At 38.5% G+C, this 13,987-nt stretch overlaps 1 protein-coding gene across 1 annotated transcript in view; it reads left to right on the top strand.

Annotated features, from left to right (window-relative positions):
* Positions 1-13,987, top strand: part of LOC126202937 (cubilin-like) — a 771,281-nt gene that overhangs the window by 718,712 nt on the left and 38,582 nt on the right. The window contains exon 64 of the mRNA XM_049937033.1: positions 5,545-5,689. Within this exon, the coding sequence (XP_049792990.1) occupies positions 5,545-5,689 (145 nt within the window). The remainder of the gene's footprint in view (positions 1-5,544; positions 5,690-13,987) is intronic.

Below are 13,987 nucleotides of genomic sequence, written 5' to 3'. Positions count from 1 at the left end.
TGAGTCATGTTTGCTCGAATACAGCTTGAGGAATATGTTGAAGAGATAATACATATTTGGGCTCTCAGTTGTTACCCCTACATTGGAGAAAGTGTTGAGTTCCCAACCACCTGACATCAAACCTCAAGTAACGACAGCAAACTTCCTGCATTGTAATGCTAGATAATGCATTCTAGACAGTGCCATATACCCCATACAGCAGTTCAGATGTATGGCGCTCTATCTCTATCCATACTGAAGACCCATTATTTGTTGCTGATAAGCCTATTGTAACTGTAGACATTGTTGTTTATCAGGCATATTGGTCACAAAAGAATATATGCCCTAGTATTGTGCTAACACCTGAAATGAGATCTTGCAATAACTGTGGTATCACTCTTCAGCTGTCACATTTCCATCATCACTTATGATTATGTTAGCAAAGACTGCAGTTTAATGTTTTCTACAGCTATTTATAGGCATACACAACATGGCCATTTGGAGGATTTTGATAGTCTATCCATAGACTTCCTACTTGAATTGATTATATGCCATAAAGTGGCTTTTTCACATTCCATGAGTTTTATATCATTCACATGCTTCTATCACAGATTGAATTGTTTATTTGTGATGTTCAACATAAGTAATAGATTTTTTATTTGTTATTGTAACTTTAGACTTGGTTTCAGTATGAAAAAAAAAACAATAGGCCAGTTGCACATAGAATTGTACATCTGTATATTATTTATAAGTTCAGATTTAATATCATTTTGTTTCACTCTATTACTGTAAAATCTAGAAGCTTGGAAGCTCACTATAAAATCTAGTGGCTTGGAAGTGTTACATATATTCAGTGCATATTTATACATATATTCAGTGCATATTTATTTCTGTACTAATATGACCGAAAAGGAGTGGCAGTCAAGGCCACAATATCACCAGCAATGACAGGCTTCTGATCAGAGGAATAAGATTTAATTAGAAGGGAAATTGACAAGACACTGAGGAAAATGAAGGTAAAATCAATGAATATTGCCTGAGAAGAATGATTCAGGGGCAAAAGATGCAAAACATCAGCTACGAGGATCATAGTAACATGTCATTTTCCTGTGTACAGTATTCATAGCAGAAGAGCCTACTAAATTTCTTCACAGTAAACCATTAAGGGACAAGCTCTCTCTACTCGCATTTTGTTATGTTTTGTGTCAGACTAAAAATTCTAAGTTCTGTAGTTTGGTTTCCAGTTGGTCTCATAATTTCATCCCCGATAATGATTTGTGCATGATATCAAGTTGCACCATGGCATGATTTGATGTCCATGTTAAACTGTAAGTCTCCTGTAACTGGCCATTCAGTTCAGAAGGTGAGAAAAGTAAAGGGCTTACCATCTCCAACAGGACCATTCCAAGTAAATCACTGCAGTTTTCAAACAAACCTTCAAGTTGGCAGCAGTTATAGCTAAAGACAAATAGTATTGCTACACTGAAGCACCAAAGAAACTGGTATAGGCATGCGTATGCAAATACAGAGATATGTAAACAGGCAGAATACGGCACTGTGGTCGGCGATGCCTGTTTGAGACAACAAGTGCCTGCAGCAGTTGTTTGCTCAGTTACTGCTGCTACAATGGTGTATTATCAAGATTTAAGTGAGTTTGAACATGGTGTTATAGTCGCCGCACGAGCGATGTGACACAGCATCTCCAACATAGTGATGAAGTGGGAACTTTTCCGTACAACCATTTCACAAGTGTACCGTGAGTATCAGAAATCAGGTAAGACATCAAATCTCAGACATCGCTGCAGCCGGAAAAGATCGTGCAGGAACGGCACAAACAACAACTGTACAGAATCATTCAGTTTGACAGAAGTGCAGCCCTTCTGCAGATGGCTGCAGATTTCAGTGCAGAGCCATCAGCAAGTGTCAGTGTGTGAGCCATTCAACAATACATCATCAATATGGGCTTTTGGAACCTTCGTGACTTCACAACACAAATCTTGACGCCTCAGCTGGGCCCGTCAACACCGACAGTGGACTGTTGATGACTGGAAACATATTGTCTGGTGAGAAGAGTCTCATCTAGTGGATGGATGTGTATGGGTATGGAGGTGTATGGGTATGGAGACAACCTCATGAACCCATGGACTCTGCATGTCAGCAGGGGACTCTTCAAGTTGGTGAAGGCTCTGTAATGGTGTGGAACATGTGCAGTTGGAGTGATATGGGACCCCTGATACATCTAGATACAACTCTGATAGGTGACACATATGTAAGCTTCCTGTCTTATCACCTGCATCAGCGCCCTGTCTGATCACCTGCATCCATTCCTGTCCATTGTGCATTCCGACAGACTTGGGCAATTCCAGCTGGACAATGCAACACCCTACATGTCCAGAATTACTACAGTGGCTCCAGGAACACTCATCTGAGTTTAAACAGTTCTGCTGGCCACCAGACTCCCCATACATGAACATTATTGAGCATATCTTGGATGCCTTGCAACGTGCTGTTCAGAAGAGATCTCCACCCTCCCACATTCTTATGGATTTATGGACATCACTGCAGGATTCATAGTAGCAGTTCCCTCAAGCACTACTTCAGACATTAGTATAGTCCCATGCCGTGTCATGTTGTGGCACTTCTGCATGCTCGCATGGGCCCTACACAATATTAGATAGGTGTACCAGTTTCTTTGGTTCTTCAGTGGATATAGATTACTGAGCAAATGTATCATTACTTTATGTATAAATGGTTCAGATGAGGTATTTAAAGGTTTTCCTGCCACCGAAGCAAATGTTATCCCACAGAATCCGACTCATTGCCTCAGCTCCATTAAATACAAGACTGTCCAATCTCTCATTCAACAATGGAAACTCTAGGCTGGAATGTAAGCACTGTGTGGAAGAGATAGATTGCTGGTTACCGTGAAGATGACACATCAAATTGCAGAGAGGCACAATTACAATACACTTACACATTAGCTTTCAGCCACGACTTCATCGGAAAAAGAGAGAGAGACAGGAACCCACACCATACATTCATGCAAACAAGCACACCTCGTGCACACGACAGCCAACTCCGGCAGCTTCTGGTCCGAGTTGCCGCAGTTGGTGGTCATGTGTACATGAGGTGTGCTTTCTTGAGTGAATTTATGGGGGTGTTTCTGTTTCTCTTTCTTTTTCTGATGAAGGCTGTAGGCGGAAGCTAATGTAAGTGTTTTTTTAATTGTTCCTGTTTGCAACTTAACATGTCAATTTTATGGTAAGCAGCAATCTATCTTTTCCTTAACTGTTAGTCACTCATGGAAGCTTTTAATCAATGTTCATCATTATCAATATAAATTCACTGCTAGCTGTTCCAGCAGAAAATTCTATGTTCAGAACTAGTGGCCTTACTGCCACTCATACCACTGTGTGACTGCCCCCCCCCCCTCCCTCCTCCAGGTCCCAAGACCAACTGTATGCAGCTTCTCTTCCTATTCCACCTTCTCGCAGGTCATTTAAAGTATTCCCCTACCACTTTGCATGCAATGGACCAACCTCTCTGCAGGTCAGTACATAAAATTATTATTTAATGAAATTAATTGAGGAACATGGTCATGCATCATTGATAAATTTTCAAAATTATACCAAGTGATAACAACATAGAAAATGGTTCAATAATAATAGCAAGAACAATTGTGGTACATTAATTACTCTATTTCTGCCTGCTGATTTCACTGGCACAGTCAGTTTATGCATTTTGTGCACTTTGATTTATAATTACTATTTAAACACTAAAACTACATAGTTGTGAAAGCACTTCACCCTCTGAAAAAAAAATGAAAGAAAGAAACACAAATATCTCGCTACCTTATTTCAAAATTATACAAAGCCTATTCACTTGTTTTGCTTTTTTTGTATGATGCTGAGTAACTCAAGAGCCAAATTGTTTAAAACAAAAAACAAAAATGTAACCATTACCCTCTGGAGGCTGTATGTAGGTTCTTGTACTACTGATGTTGAAGTCAAATGAAAACCCTTCCCAATGGCATTCATTTGAGCACTTAGATGTTGTAGCCTTATTCTATAAATTGTTATTAATTTACAAAGATTGCTTGTGTATAGCATCCAAAGTCAAGCATCACAGGTGGAGCATTTATACCACAAGAATTTTCTTTAAAAGAGATTCAGAATCATATCTCTGTTTTCTGAATCCAAAGAAATAGAAGCCCTTGTATATGATGTATGAACATACATCATTATTATGTGTTCACCTGACCATTAAGCACTTTGAATTCCAATTCTGTTACCTTGCTCTAAATGCAAATCTGTCAGAAGAAGTGTGACAGCATCACAACAACTCACTTGACTTGCTCCATACAGACATGTACGAGGGTGATTCAAATGAAAACCTTAATTATTTATTATTGTGCAAGTGCGGCAATAGAGAAAATTTACAGCTGTATAATTTTCTGACACATACCACTCTTTCAGAACTGCATAGGTACCTCATGAGAAGAATTTTTTTGGTTGTGAATGCTGCCATTCATGCACCAAGGCTGTCACCTCTTCATAGATGAGCTATGGCTCCTTTCTTTGCTTGCTCTTCATTGATGTGACTGGCACCCATCGTCTGGACATTTTATTGAATCACTGTGCGCATGGACAATATTGTGTGCTGAACTAATGCTGATATCCAAAATAGTAGCTATTTTGTTTACACCAGTATCGCTATTTTCCTTCACAAGCTCTTTCGTGACAGCAGTATTTTTGCTCATTCCTATGAGGTGTGCCTGGCCTGGATACGGAGAATCTTCCACAGACATTATTCATCTTTTAAACTCCCTACACCACTTTGTCCAGTTGGTGCAGGGACAACAAATGAATTGTGGTACTGTGATTTCATCCTGTGAGATGTTACCACAGGCTTAACAGTTTCACAGCTCAGAAAATGTATTCCAGTGTTCGCTGCTCCAGTGTGGTGCAGGTCAACAGTGAGCAGCCATCTTTGCACTGACACAGCTTTCTTTTCTGTGCTATCAACTGTTGGCAATTTATAAAAATACAAGGGTGATTACTGCTAAATGTCAAATCAATAGTATAACTTTTAGGAATTTATTTTGCTTTTAAGGGTTATATTTGAATCACACTTTTAATATGACAATATTCAATATACCTTGTTACTATTTTACAAACGTACACCATGTGAAATTTGGAGCCATTTCTTTCACACATTAATGCTTTGTTGTAATTTCTGTAGTCACTGTTATTTACTAATAAATTTCACTTTTAAGGGTTATATTTGAATTACACTTTTAATATGACTATATTAAGTGTACCTTGTTACTATTTTACAGATGTACACCATGTGAAGTTTGGAGCCATTGCTGTCACATGTTGATGCTTTATTGTAATTTCTGTAGTTGCTGTTATTTATTAATAAACATGCTCTCTTAAAAGCATTATTGAAAATAGCCATGGAATTATACATTTGTGTTTCATGCTAAAAGTTTTTTTCCAGCACTGAATGATCCAGAGTGATTTGTACCATTATATAAATCATTGTATCTTCACATTATTACAGTTTATGGCTGATCCTATGGCTTCTGCAAAATTCTGTGGAACTGTTCAGCCCATGGATTTTTATTCAGGCACTGGTGATGTTGAAATAAACTTTGTAGCATCTTCTGAAGTTGATCGTGGTTTTAAACTTATATATTCCTCAACAGGTATGTCTTATAAATCTACATACCATAACTAAGAATTTGCAAGCTATACTCTAAAACTTATCACATATGTTCCGTTGAAGAATGACTGTCAATAATTCTTGGGAAAAGTTTGTGATTTATGTAGTTCATTTCTGAAATGCCATAGAATAATCAATAACAGTGAAACTACATCTATTGAGTTTTAGTGTAGCACCAGAAGAAATATTAGATGGTGAAGTGCATCTGAATATTTGACATTTATAAACAAACTTTCACAACTGGAAACATTGTGAGTGTCACTCTTCTGTTGAAATTAGCATGTCTGGAGTACGTGAATGTTACACGATATGGTGTGAAAGCTGTATAATAGGTGACATGGAAATCAACAAAGCCTTGCATCTAGCAACTGAAATGGTGAGGCTTGTTGGGAGCTCACATGCAGTCGCTATTAATATCTATTATTAGGCAGTGCAGACTTTGTTCCTGGCTGTAGTTAAAAATGTCTTTGTTGTGTGACTTACCCATAACTGTTGTAGTTCGTAGTAGAGCATGTAGTTAACTAGCAGTACACAGCAAAAGTAACTGCAGCAACTAGTTTTTCCAACATGCAACAGTGTACTTTTAACTGAATTAAATTTATTGGCACAGAGTGGAAGGTTAGACTGAAAATTCCAACAGGAAATACAGCAGAACATGCTTTAAGAATGTTGAAGCAGATATCATATGCAAAAAATTATATTAGCAATGGGGGAGTACTGCAGATGCAGCAGCATCACAACATCTGACACACACAGATGGATGTCAAGGAACTATAAGAAAAATTATCCCATCATTACCATTTTAAGAACAGCAAGTTTTACAAAGTCATCATTTGCAAATCATGAAACATAATAGCAAAGAGGGTGTGCCATATTAAAAGATTTAAAAAAAAATTAAGTATCAGAATTCAAATGGCCAATTTAGTTAAGATATATATTCAAACATATTACAATGGGAATTGTTATTAGGGGTTTAGTATGTGACAACTCTATTCTTGTAAGAACAACAAAAAAATGCTTGTAAGAACAATAAAAAATAGCAGTAGTAACCGACCGCGACAGACACAGCAACAGATAAGTAAACTTCTTTTGTGACATTTTCAAGTTCCTAACCAGGAGCAAATTCTATTATATCATCTGTGTGCTTTAATAGTTCAGTTTCTTGAGTTCTTGCATGTAAATTTAAAATTTAATAGCCACAGTTCTTGTGTTTTCATTTGCGTCAGAAAGTAAACCGATTTTGTGATATATTACAAGTTCCTAATCAGTGGCAAATTATTTAGTTTCACCTGAGTGCTTTGGTAGTTAGGTTCTTGAATATCTGCATATTACTAGACACAGTTCACGCATTTTCGTCAGGGTCTACATTAGAGTTGTGCAGCACGTGCTGATAGTCCGTTTATCTGCATAGTTTACTTTTCCGTGGTCTTTGGTATGGACAGGGACTGCGATTAATGTGTGCATATGTGAGCTGAGTTGGTGACACTTCGCTCTCAGCTTCAGGTTCTGATGGCTTCGATTACACAGCTTGAGGCTGCAGTGGATGGGCACCACTGTTGTGGGCCGGCCATGGGGATCCAACGGGCGACCAGCGCGTCAAGAGTCCTCCGACTGGTCCTCACCGGTGGCCAACCCAGTTACCGCTCACACTGAGGCTGACTCTTCACCTGTGGTTGAGTGGGAGGTCGCCCTGGGGCGAAGCAGGTGGCGAAAGACTTCCCAGGCGGCCGCACATAAGGCCTCCTCGGTTTGTCTAACAAACAGGTTCCAGGTGCTGTCTGTGGCTGACACTGTTGCTGAGCCGGATGCTGTCGCCTGTCCTGTTTCAGAGGAAACTGCTCAGCCTGCGAGATCTGTGCAATCGCAGAGGGTGGGACTATTGGTAGTTGGGAGCTCCAACGTTAGGCGCGTTATGGGGCCCCTTAGGGACTTGGCTGACAAGGTGGCTAAGAAAACAATGTGCACTCCGTTTGCATACCGGGTAGAGTCATTCCAGACGTGGAAAGGGTCCTCCCAGATGCCATGAAGAGCACAGGGTGCAGCCAACTGCAGGTGGTTGCTCACATCAGTACCAATGATGTGTTTCACTTTGGATCAGAAGAGATTCTCTCTAGTTTTGAGCGGCTAACATAAGTGGTAAAGGCTGCCACTCTCAGTTGCAAGATGAAAGCAGAGCTGACCATTTGCAGCGTAGTCGACAGGACCGATTGCGGACCTCTGGTACAGAGCCGAGTGGAGGGTCTGAATCAGAGGCTCAGACAGTTCTGCGACCATGTACGCTGCAGATTCCTCTACTTGCGCCAAAGGGTGGTTGGGTTTCGAGCTCCACTGAATAGGTCAGGTGTCCACTATACGCAGGGGCTGTGTGGCGTGGGCTGGGCGGTTTTTTAGGTTAGAGGGTCTTGAGAAAACTTAAGATGGGCTTCAGTCACCAAGGGTGCCGGCTGAACACAGGAAGAACATAAATACAGGAACCATTGGTATAACAGCTGTAAATTGTCGTAGCTATGTTGGGAAAGTACCAGAGCTCCAAGCGCTAATAGAAAGCACTAATGCTCAAATCGTTATAGGCACTGAATGCTGGCTAAAGCCAGATATAAGCTCAGTTGAAATTTTTGTAAAAAACCTAACCGTGTTCCGAAAAGATAGGCTAAACACGGTTGGTGGTGGTGTGTTTGTTGATGTTAGAACTACTTTAACTTGTCATGAAGTTGAAGTAGGTACTTCCTGTGAGTTAGTATGGGCAGAGGTCATTGTGGGCAACCAGAATAAAATAATAAGTGGATCCTTTTACTGACCTTCCAGTTCAGATGACACAGTTGCTGAAAAGTTCAAAGAAAACTTGAGTTTGATTTCAAACACATACCGAATTCAAACGATAATAATTAGTGGTGACTTTAATTTATCCGTGATATGTTGGCAAAAATACATGTTTAATTCTGGAGGTACGCATAAAATATCATCCGAAATTGTGCTAAACGCATTCTCTGAAAATTATTTTGAGTAGTTAGTTCATGAGCCCACACAAATAGTAAACGGTTGTGAAAAAACACTTGACCTCTTAGCAACAAATAATCCTGAATTAATAACCAACATCAAAACCGATATAGGGATTAGTGAACACAGGGTTGTCATAGAGAGATTGAATATTGTAGTCCCCAAATTCTCGAAAAAAAAGCGAAAAATATACCTATTCAAAAAAAGCAGATAAAAATTCACTTGACGCCTTCCTGAGAGACAATCTCCACTCATTCCAAATTAATAATATAAGTGTAGACCAGATGTGGCTTAAATTCAAAGAAACAGTATCAGCAGCAACTGAGAGGTTTATACCAAATAAACGAACAAACGACGGAGCTGGTCCTTCTTGGTACACAAAATGTGTTAGAACACTGTTGCAGAAACAACTAAACAAACATGCCAAATTTAAACAGACGCAAAATCCCCAAGATAGGCAATCCTTTACAGAAGCTCAAAACTTAGCGCGGAATTCAATGCGAGACACCTATAACAGTTTCCACAACGAAACTTTGTCTCGAAACCTGGAAGAAAATCCAAAGAGATTATAGTCGTATGTGAAGTATGTTAGTGGCATGAAACAACCAATGCCTCCTCTGCGTGATAACAATGGAGATGCTATCGAAGACAGTGCTGCCAAAGCAGATATACTAAACACAGCCTTCCGAAATGCCTTCACAAAAGAAGACGAAGTAAATATTCCAGAATTCGAATCAAGAACAGCTGCCAACATGAGTAAAATAGAAGTAAATATCCTCGGAGTAGTGAAGCAACTCAAATCACTTAATAAAAACAAGTCTTCTGGTCCAGACTGTATACCAATAAGGTTCCTTTCGGAGTATGCTGATGCATTAGCTCCATACTTAACAATCATATACAACCGTTTGCTCGACTAAAGATCCATACCCAAAGACTGGAAAGTTGCACAGGTCACACCAATATTCAAGAAAGGTAGTAGGAGTAATCCACTAAATTACAGGCCCATATCATTAACATCAATATGCAGCAGGATTTTAGAACATATATTGTGTTCAAGTATTATGAATTACCATGAAGGAAATGGTCTATTGACACACAGTCAATGTGGGTTTAGAAAACATCATTCCTGTGAAAGACAGCTAGCTCTTTATTCACATGAAGTGCTGAGTGCTATTGACAAGGGATTTCAGATCGATTCCATATTCCTGGATTTCTGGAAGGCTTTTGACACTGTACCACACAAGCGGCTCGTAATAAAACTGCGTGCTTATGGAATATTGTCTCAGTTATGTGACTGGAATTGCGATTTCCTGTGAGAGAAGTCACAGTTCTTAGTAATTGACGGAAAGTCATCGAGTAAAACAGAAGTGATTTCAGGCTTTCCCCAAGGTAGTGTTACAGGCCCTTTGCTGTTCCTTATCTATATAAATGATTTGGGAGACAATCTCAGCAGCTGTCTTTGATTGTTTGCAGATGATGCTGTCATTTATCAAGTAATGAAGTCATCAGAAGATCAAAACAAACTGCAAAACAATTTAGAAAAAATATCTGAATGGTGCGAAAAGTTGCAGTTGACCCTAAATAACAAAAAGTGTGAGGTTGTCCACATGAGTGCTAAAAGGAACTCGTTAAACTTCGGTTACACGATAAATCAGTCTAATCTAAAAGCCGTAAATTCAACTAAATACCTAGGTATTACAATTGCAAACAACTTAAATTGAAAAGAACACATAGAAAATGTTGTGGGGAAGGCTAACCAAAGGCTGCGTTTTATTGGCAGGACACTTGGAAAATGTAACAGACCTACTAGGGAGACTGCCTACACTACACTTGTCCATCCTGTTTTAGAATACTGCTGTGCGGTGTGGGATCCTTACCAGGTAGGACTGATGGAGTACATCGAAAAAGTTCAAAGAAAGGCGGCATGTTTTGTATTATTGCGAAATATGGGAGAGACTGTCACAGAAATGATACGGGATTTGGACTGCAAATCATTAAAAGAAAGACATTTTTCATTGCGATGGAATCTTCTCACAAAATTCCAATCAGCAACTTTCTCCTCCAAATGCGAAAATATTTTGTTGACACTGACCTACATAGGGCGGAACGATCACCACGATAAAATAAGGGAAATCAGAGCTCATACGGAAAGATATAGGTGTTCATTCTTTCCGCGCACTATGTGAGATTGGAATATTAGAGAATTGTGAAGGTGGTTCGATGAATCCTCTGCCAGGCACTTAAATGTGATTTGCAGAGTATCCATGTAGATGTAGATGTTGTTATGTTCGTCTCTCTCAGATCTGAAAACAATAGTATTGTCACACTGGTTGGAACTTGTTGTTTGGTTGTACTGTAAGTAGACCAATGATAGCAGAACTGCTTGTAGACAAGAAGTCATTGGACATCCTTTATCCCAAGATCAAAGAATGTGGAAACTGTTGGAATATCTGCTCTGTAAAAGTGTACAGATGGAATTTGTGCTGCACTGGCAGTGAGATGTGATGCTCAGTAATCTATGCGTTTTAGAGAACATAATCATACTGATTTGCTGCAAACAGACTCTCATACAAGATAATGTGTGCTAAATTTACATCATTACTGCTACAGGAAAAACAATATATTTCTCATGGAGATGAGTTGTTTGGCAGGTGAACCATGGTTTCTAACAGATTACACAACAGCAATGCAAGCACATTTCATCTAAAAGGAGAAAACCTGCTTGTCACATTAATCATAGAATGTACACTGACCATTGGTAGCAACATTACACTAGCAGCAGATGGTGGACTTCTGTGGGGCTTATGATTCTTACGTGAGATGCCTTGGAAGGTGTCTGTACCAATAATGTTTACATCCACTTATACACTTCTATGGCTGATGTTGTCTCCAACAAATGTAACATTTTTTCAAAAAGACACTTTCCTACAGAAGGTAATAACTGTGAGAATGAGGGAAACATATTCCAGTTGAAAATATGGGACTCAAATTTGCTATATATCAAGACTAGCAGCACATGGTGTTTTATCATCGTAACTTCACGTAAGGCTTTATATTTACTCCTGGAGTAGAATATAAACTACCAATTGTACAGTTTCTTGCCTTCAGAAATAACCTTGTTAATTTTTTCTACAGTGGTAAAGAGTCATAAAAAACTTAATGTTGTTAGTTCTGGTGTATAGAAGCAATTTTTTTTTATTTTTGCAAGAAAATTTGTATTCCTTCGTACTAGCTTTTTGTAGCGCTGCTAGGATGAGTGGATGAATAGTATTGCAGAGTATGGATATAATAATAATAATAATAACAATAACAAAATGTTATAGTCATCATGTAGTAAAATATTAGGATACCTTGAGTTACAGAGTCTAGTTTTGAAATGAATATTATGCCAGAGCTTTCTTATTTTGAATGTCATATCTGGGTAGGATATGATAAAACAATTGTCCAAAATAAATAACTCAGTATGTCCTCTCCTAACAATGTACCGCAGTGCCACACTTGATCACATGGTGCCCTACTGCACACAAAATTCCAAACAGAAATGTGACGAAAGACATATGAGCAGAGCAAGCACTGAGAACAAGCTTCTTATGTCGTCATAGCTGTGTATGTCCAGTAACTCCTGTTTGCTGGTGTTCTCTGGCAACTGCTCAAACAAACCAGCTTCTAAGAGATGGTGGGAAAATATTGTGAATGGTGGTTTGCGAAGCATTACTTTCAAAGTAAACTTCCTTTTACACAAGATGAATTATGTTATGAATGAAAATGTGTAATGAATTTTTAAATTACATAGTGTTTGACTCTCATTTAAATCTTAACACTTTGGGGACCAGCCACTTAGAAAAATTTTGAGTCCAGAAGACCAGACATTCATATCATTATTTAAAATTTTACTGTCATATTTATGTTATGTGCCTTGAAGGGTAAAATATGCAAAAAAGATCAATATTATAATTGTAGGACGTGAGGTCCACCAGTTATGCAAATCACAATTTTTTCAAGTACCCAAACATGTTTCAGCACCACTGTGCCATCATCAGTGGGTTTCCGTTTTATTTAACCTGTAATGATTACAAAATTATGTGGATATTTAGTTCAAACAATAGTTTGTTTCTTTTTGTTCATACCTTTACACTTGGTGTGCATGATTTTTCAGCACCACTTGTGTATTATTTACTACACATAGCTTGTCATCTACAACCAAACAATGTTGATGAGAAATTTTGTTGGGAGTCTAAACGTAATTTAGTTTGTCACAATATGTCGTACCTATATTCATTTTTAAACAAATGTAAACAAAATTCAAAGTTGGCGCCAAACTCTCTGGTGAACAAATGAACACTGACTGGGCTGGGACACAACAACCACAGTTACACTGTGTTTTGGTGAAGTGCAAAGTGTTTTACGACCTTATTTGTGAAAATATGTGTTATATTTACTTGTGCATCATGACACCTCACCATGATGTGAGGATAAAAGGGCTTGCCACACGAAAACGTAAGTAAAAATTAATGTAGGCGCAAAATATCGCAACAAACTAAATTACTTTAAGATGACATGTTAACTCCCAACAAAATTTCTTGTCAACATTGTTTGGTTGCAAATGACAAGCTACATGTAATAAATAATACACAAGTGGTGCTGAAAAATCATGCACACCAAGTGTAAAGGTATTAACAAAAAGAAACAAACTACTGTTTGAATTAAATATCAATATTATACATGAAAACTTACCATTTCTTGTAGCTGTACTGTAAGTATATTAATTTAAACTATTAGGTTTTGCCATTTGTGTATTTGCACTACTTAACCTTCACAGTGGTGTCGCTGTTGCTTGACTACATTACGTGTCCTATCCTCTGAATATCTGCTGTCATCGACTGGAGAGATGACGTGACATGATCTATGATTGGCTAACAAAAGCGCATTGCTATCTTTATTTCAATACTTTGAAAAGTGCAGGGGAGTTCTATGCTGGCGTATAATACCTGAACCATTCAAAGGATTGAAAAGTTTTATAGCTCCGAGGGAAAGTATACTGTCATGCAAATCGGGAAAAGTGTATTTTCACCAAGAAAAAGTGTGTGTTCATGCACTTGGAAACAAGTGTATATTCACTTGGGGAAAAGTGTATATTCACCCAGGAAAAAGTGTATTTTTAAGCAGGAAATCTAGAAGAAATTCAAGAACTATTTTTCCTTGGCTGCATAGATACCCTGTACAGCCAAGGCATTAAAGAGATCCAATATTCCTGAGAGTGCTACCCCAAAAATGGAAAATAGGG

The sequence above is a fragment of the Schistocerca nitens genome, chromosome 9 (genome assembly GCF_023898315.1).
Source record: "Schistocerca nitens isolate TAMUIC-IGC-003100 chromosome 9, iqSchNite1.1, whole genome shotgun sequence".
Classification (NCBI taxonomy): Eukaryota; Metazoa; Arthropoda; class Insecta; order Orthoptera; family Acrididae; genus Schistocerca; species Schistocerca nitens.
This window is presented reverse-complemented; position numbering and strand designations above follow the sequence as displayed.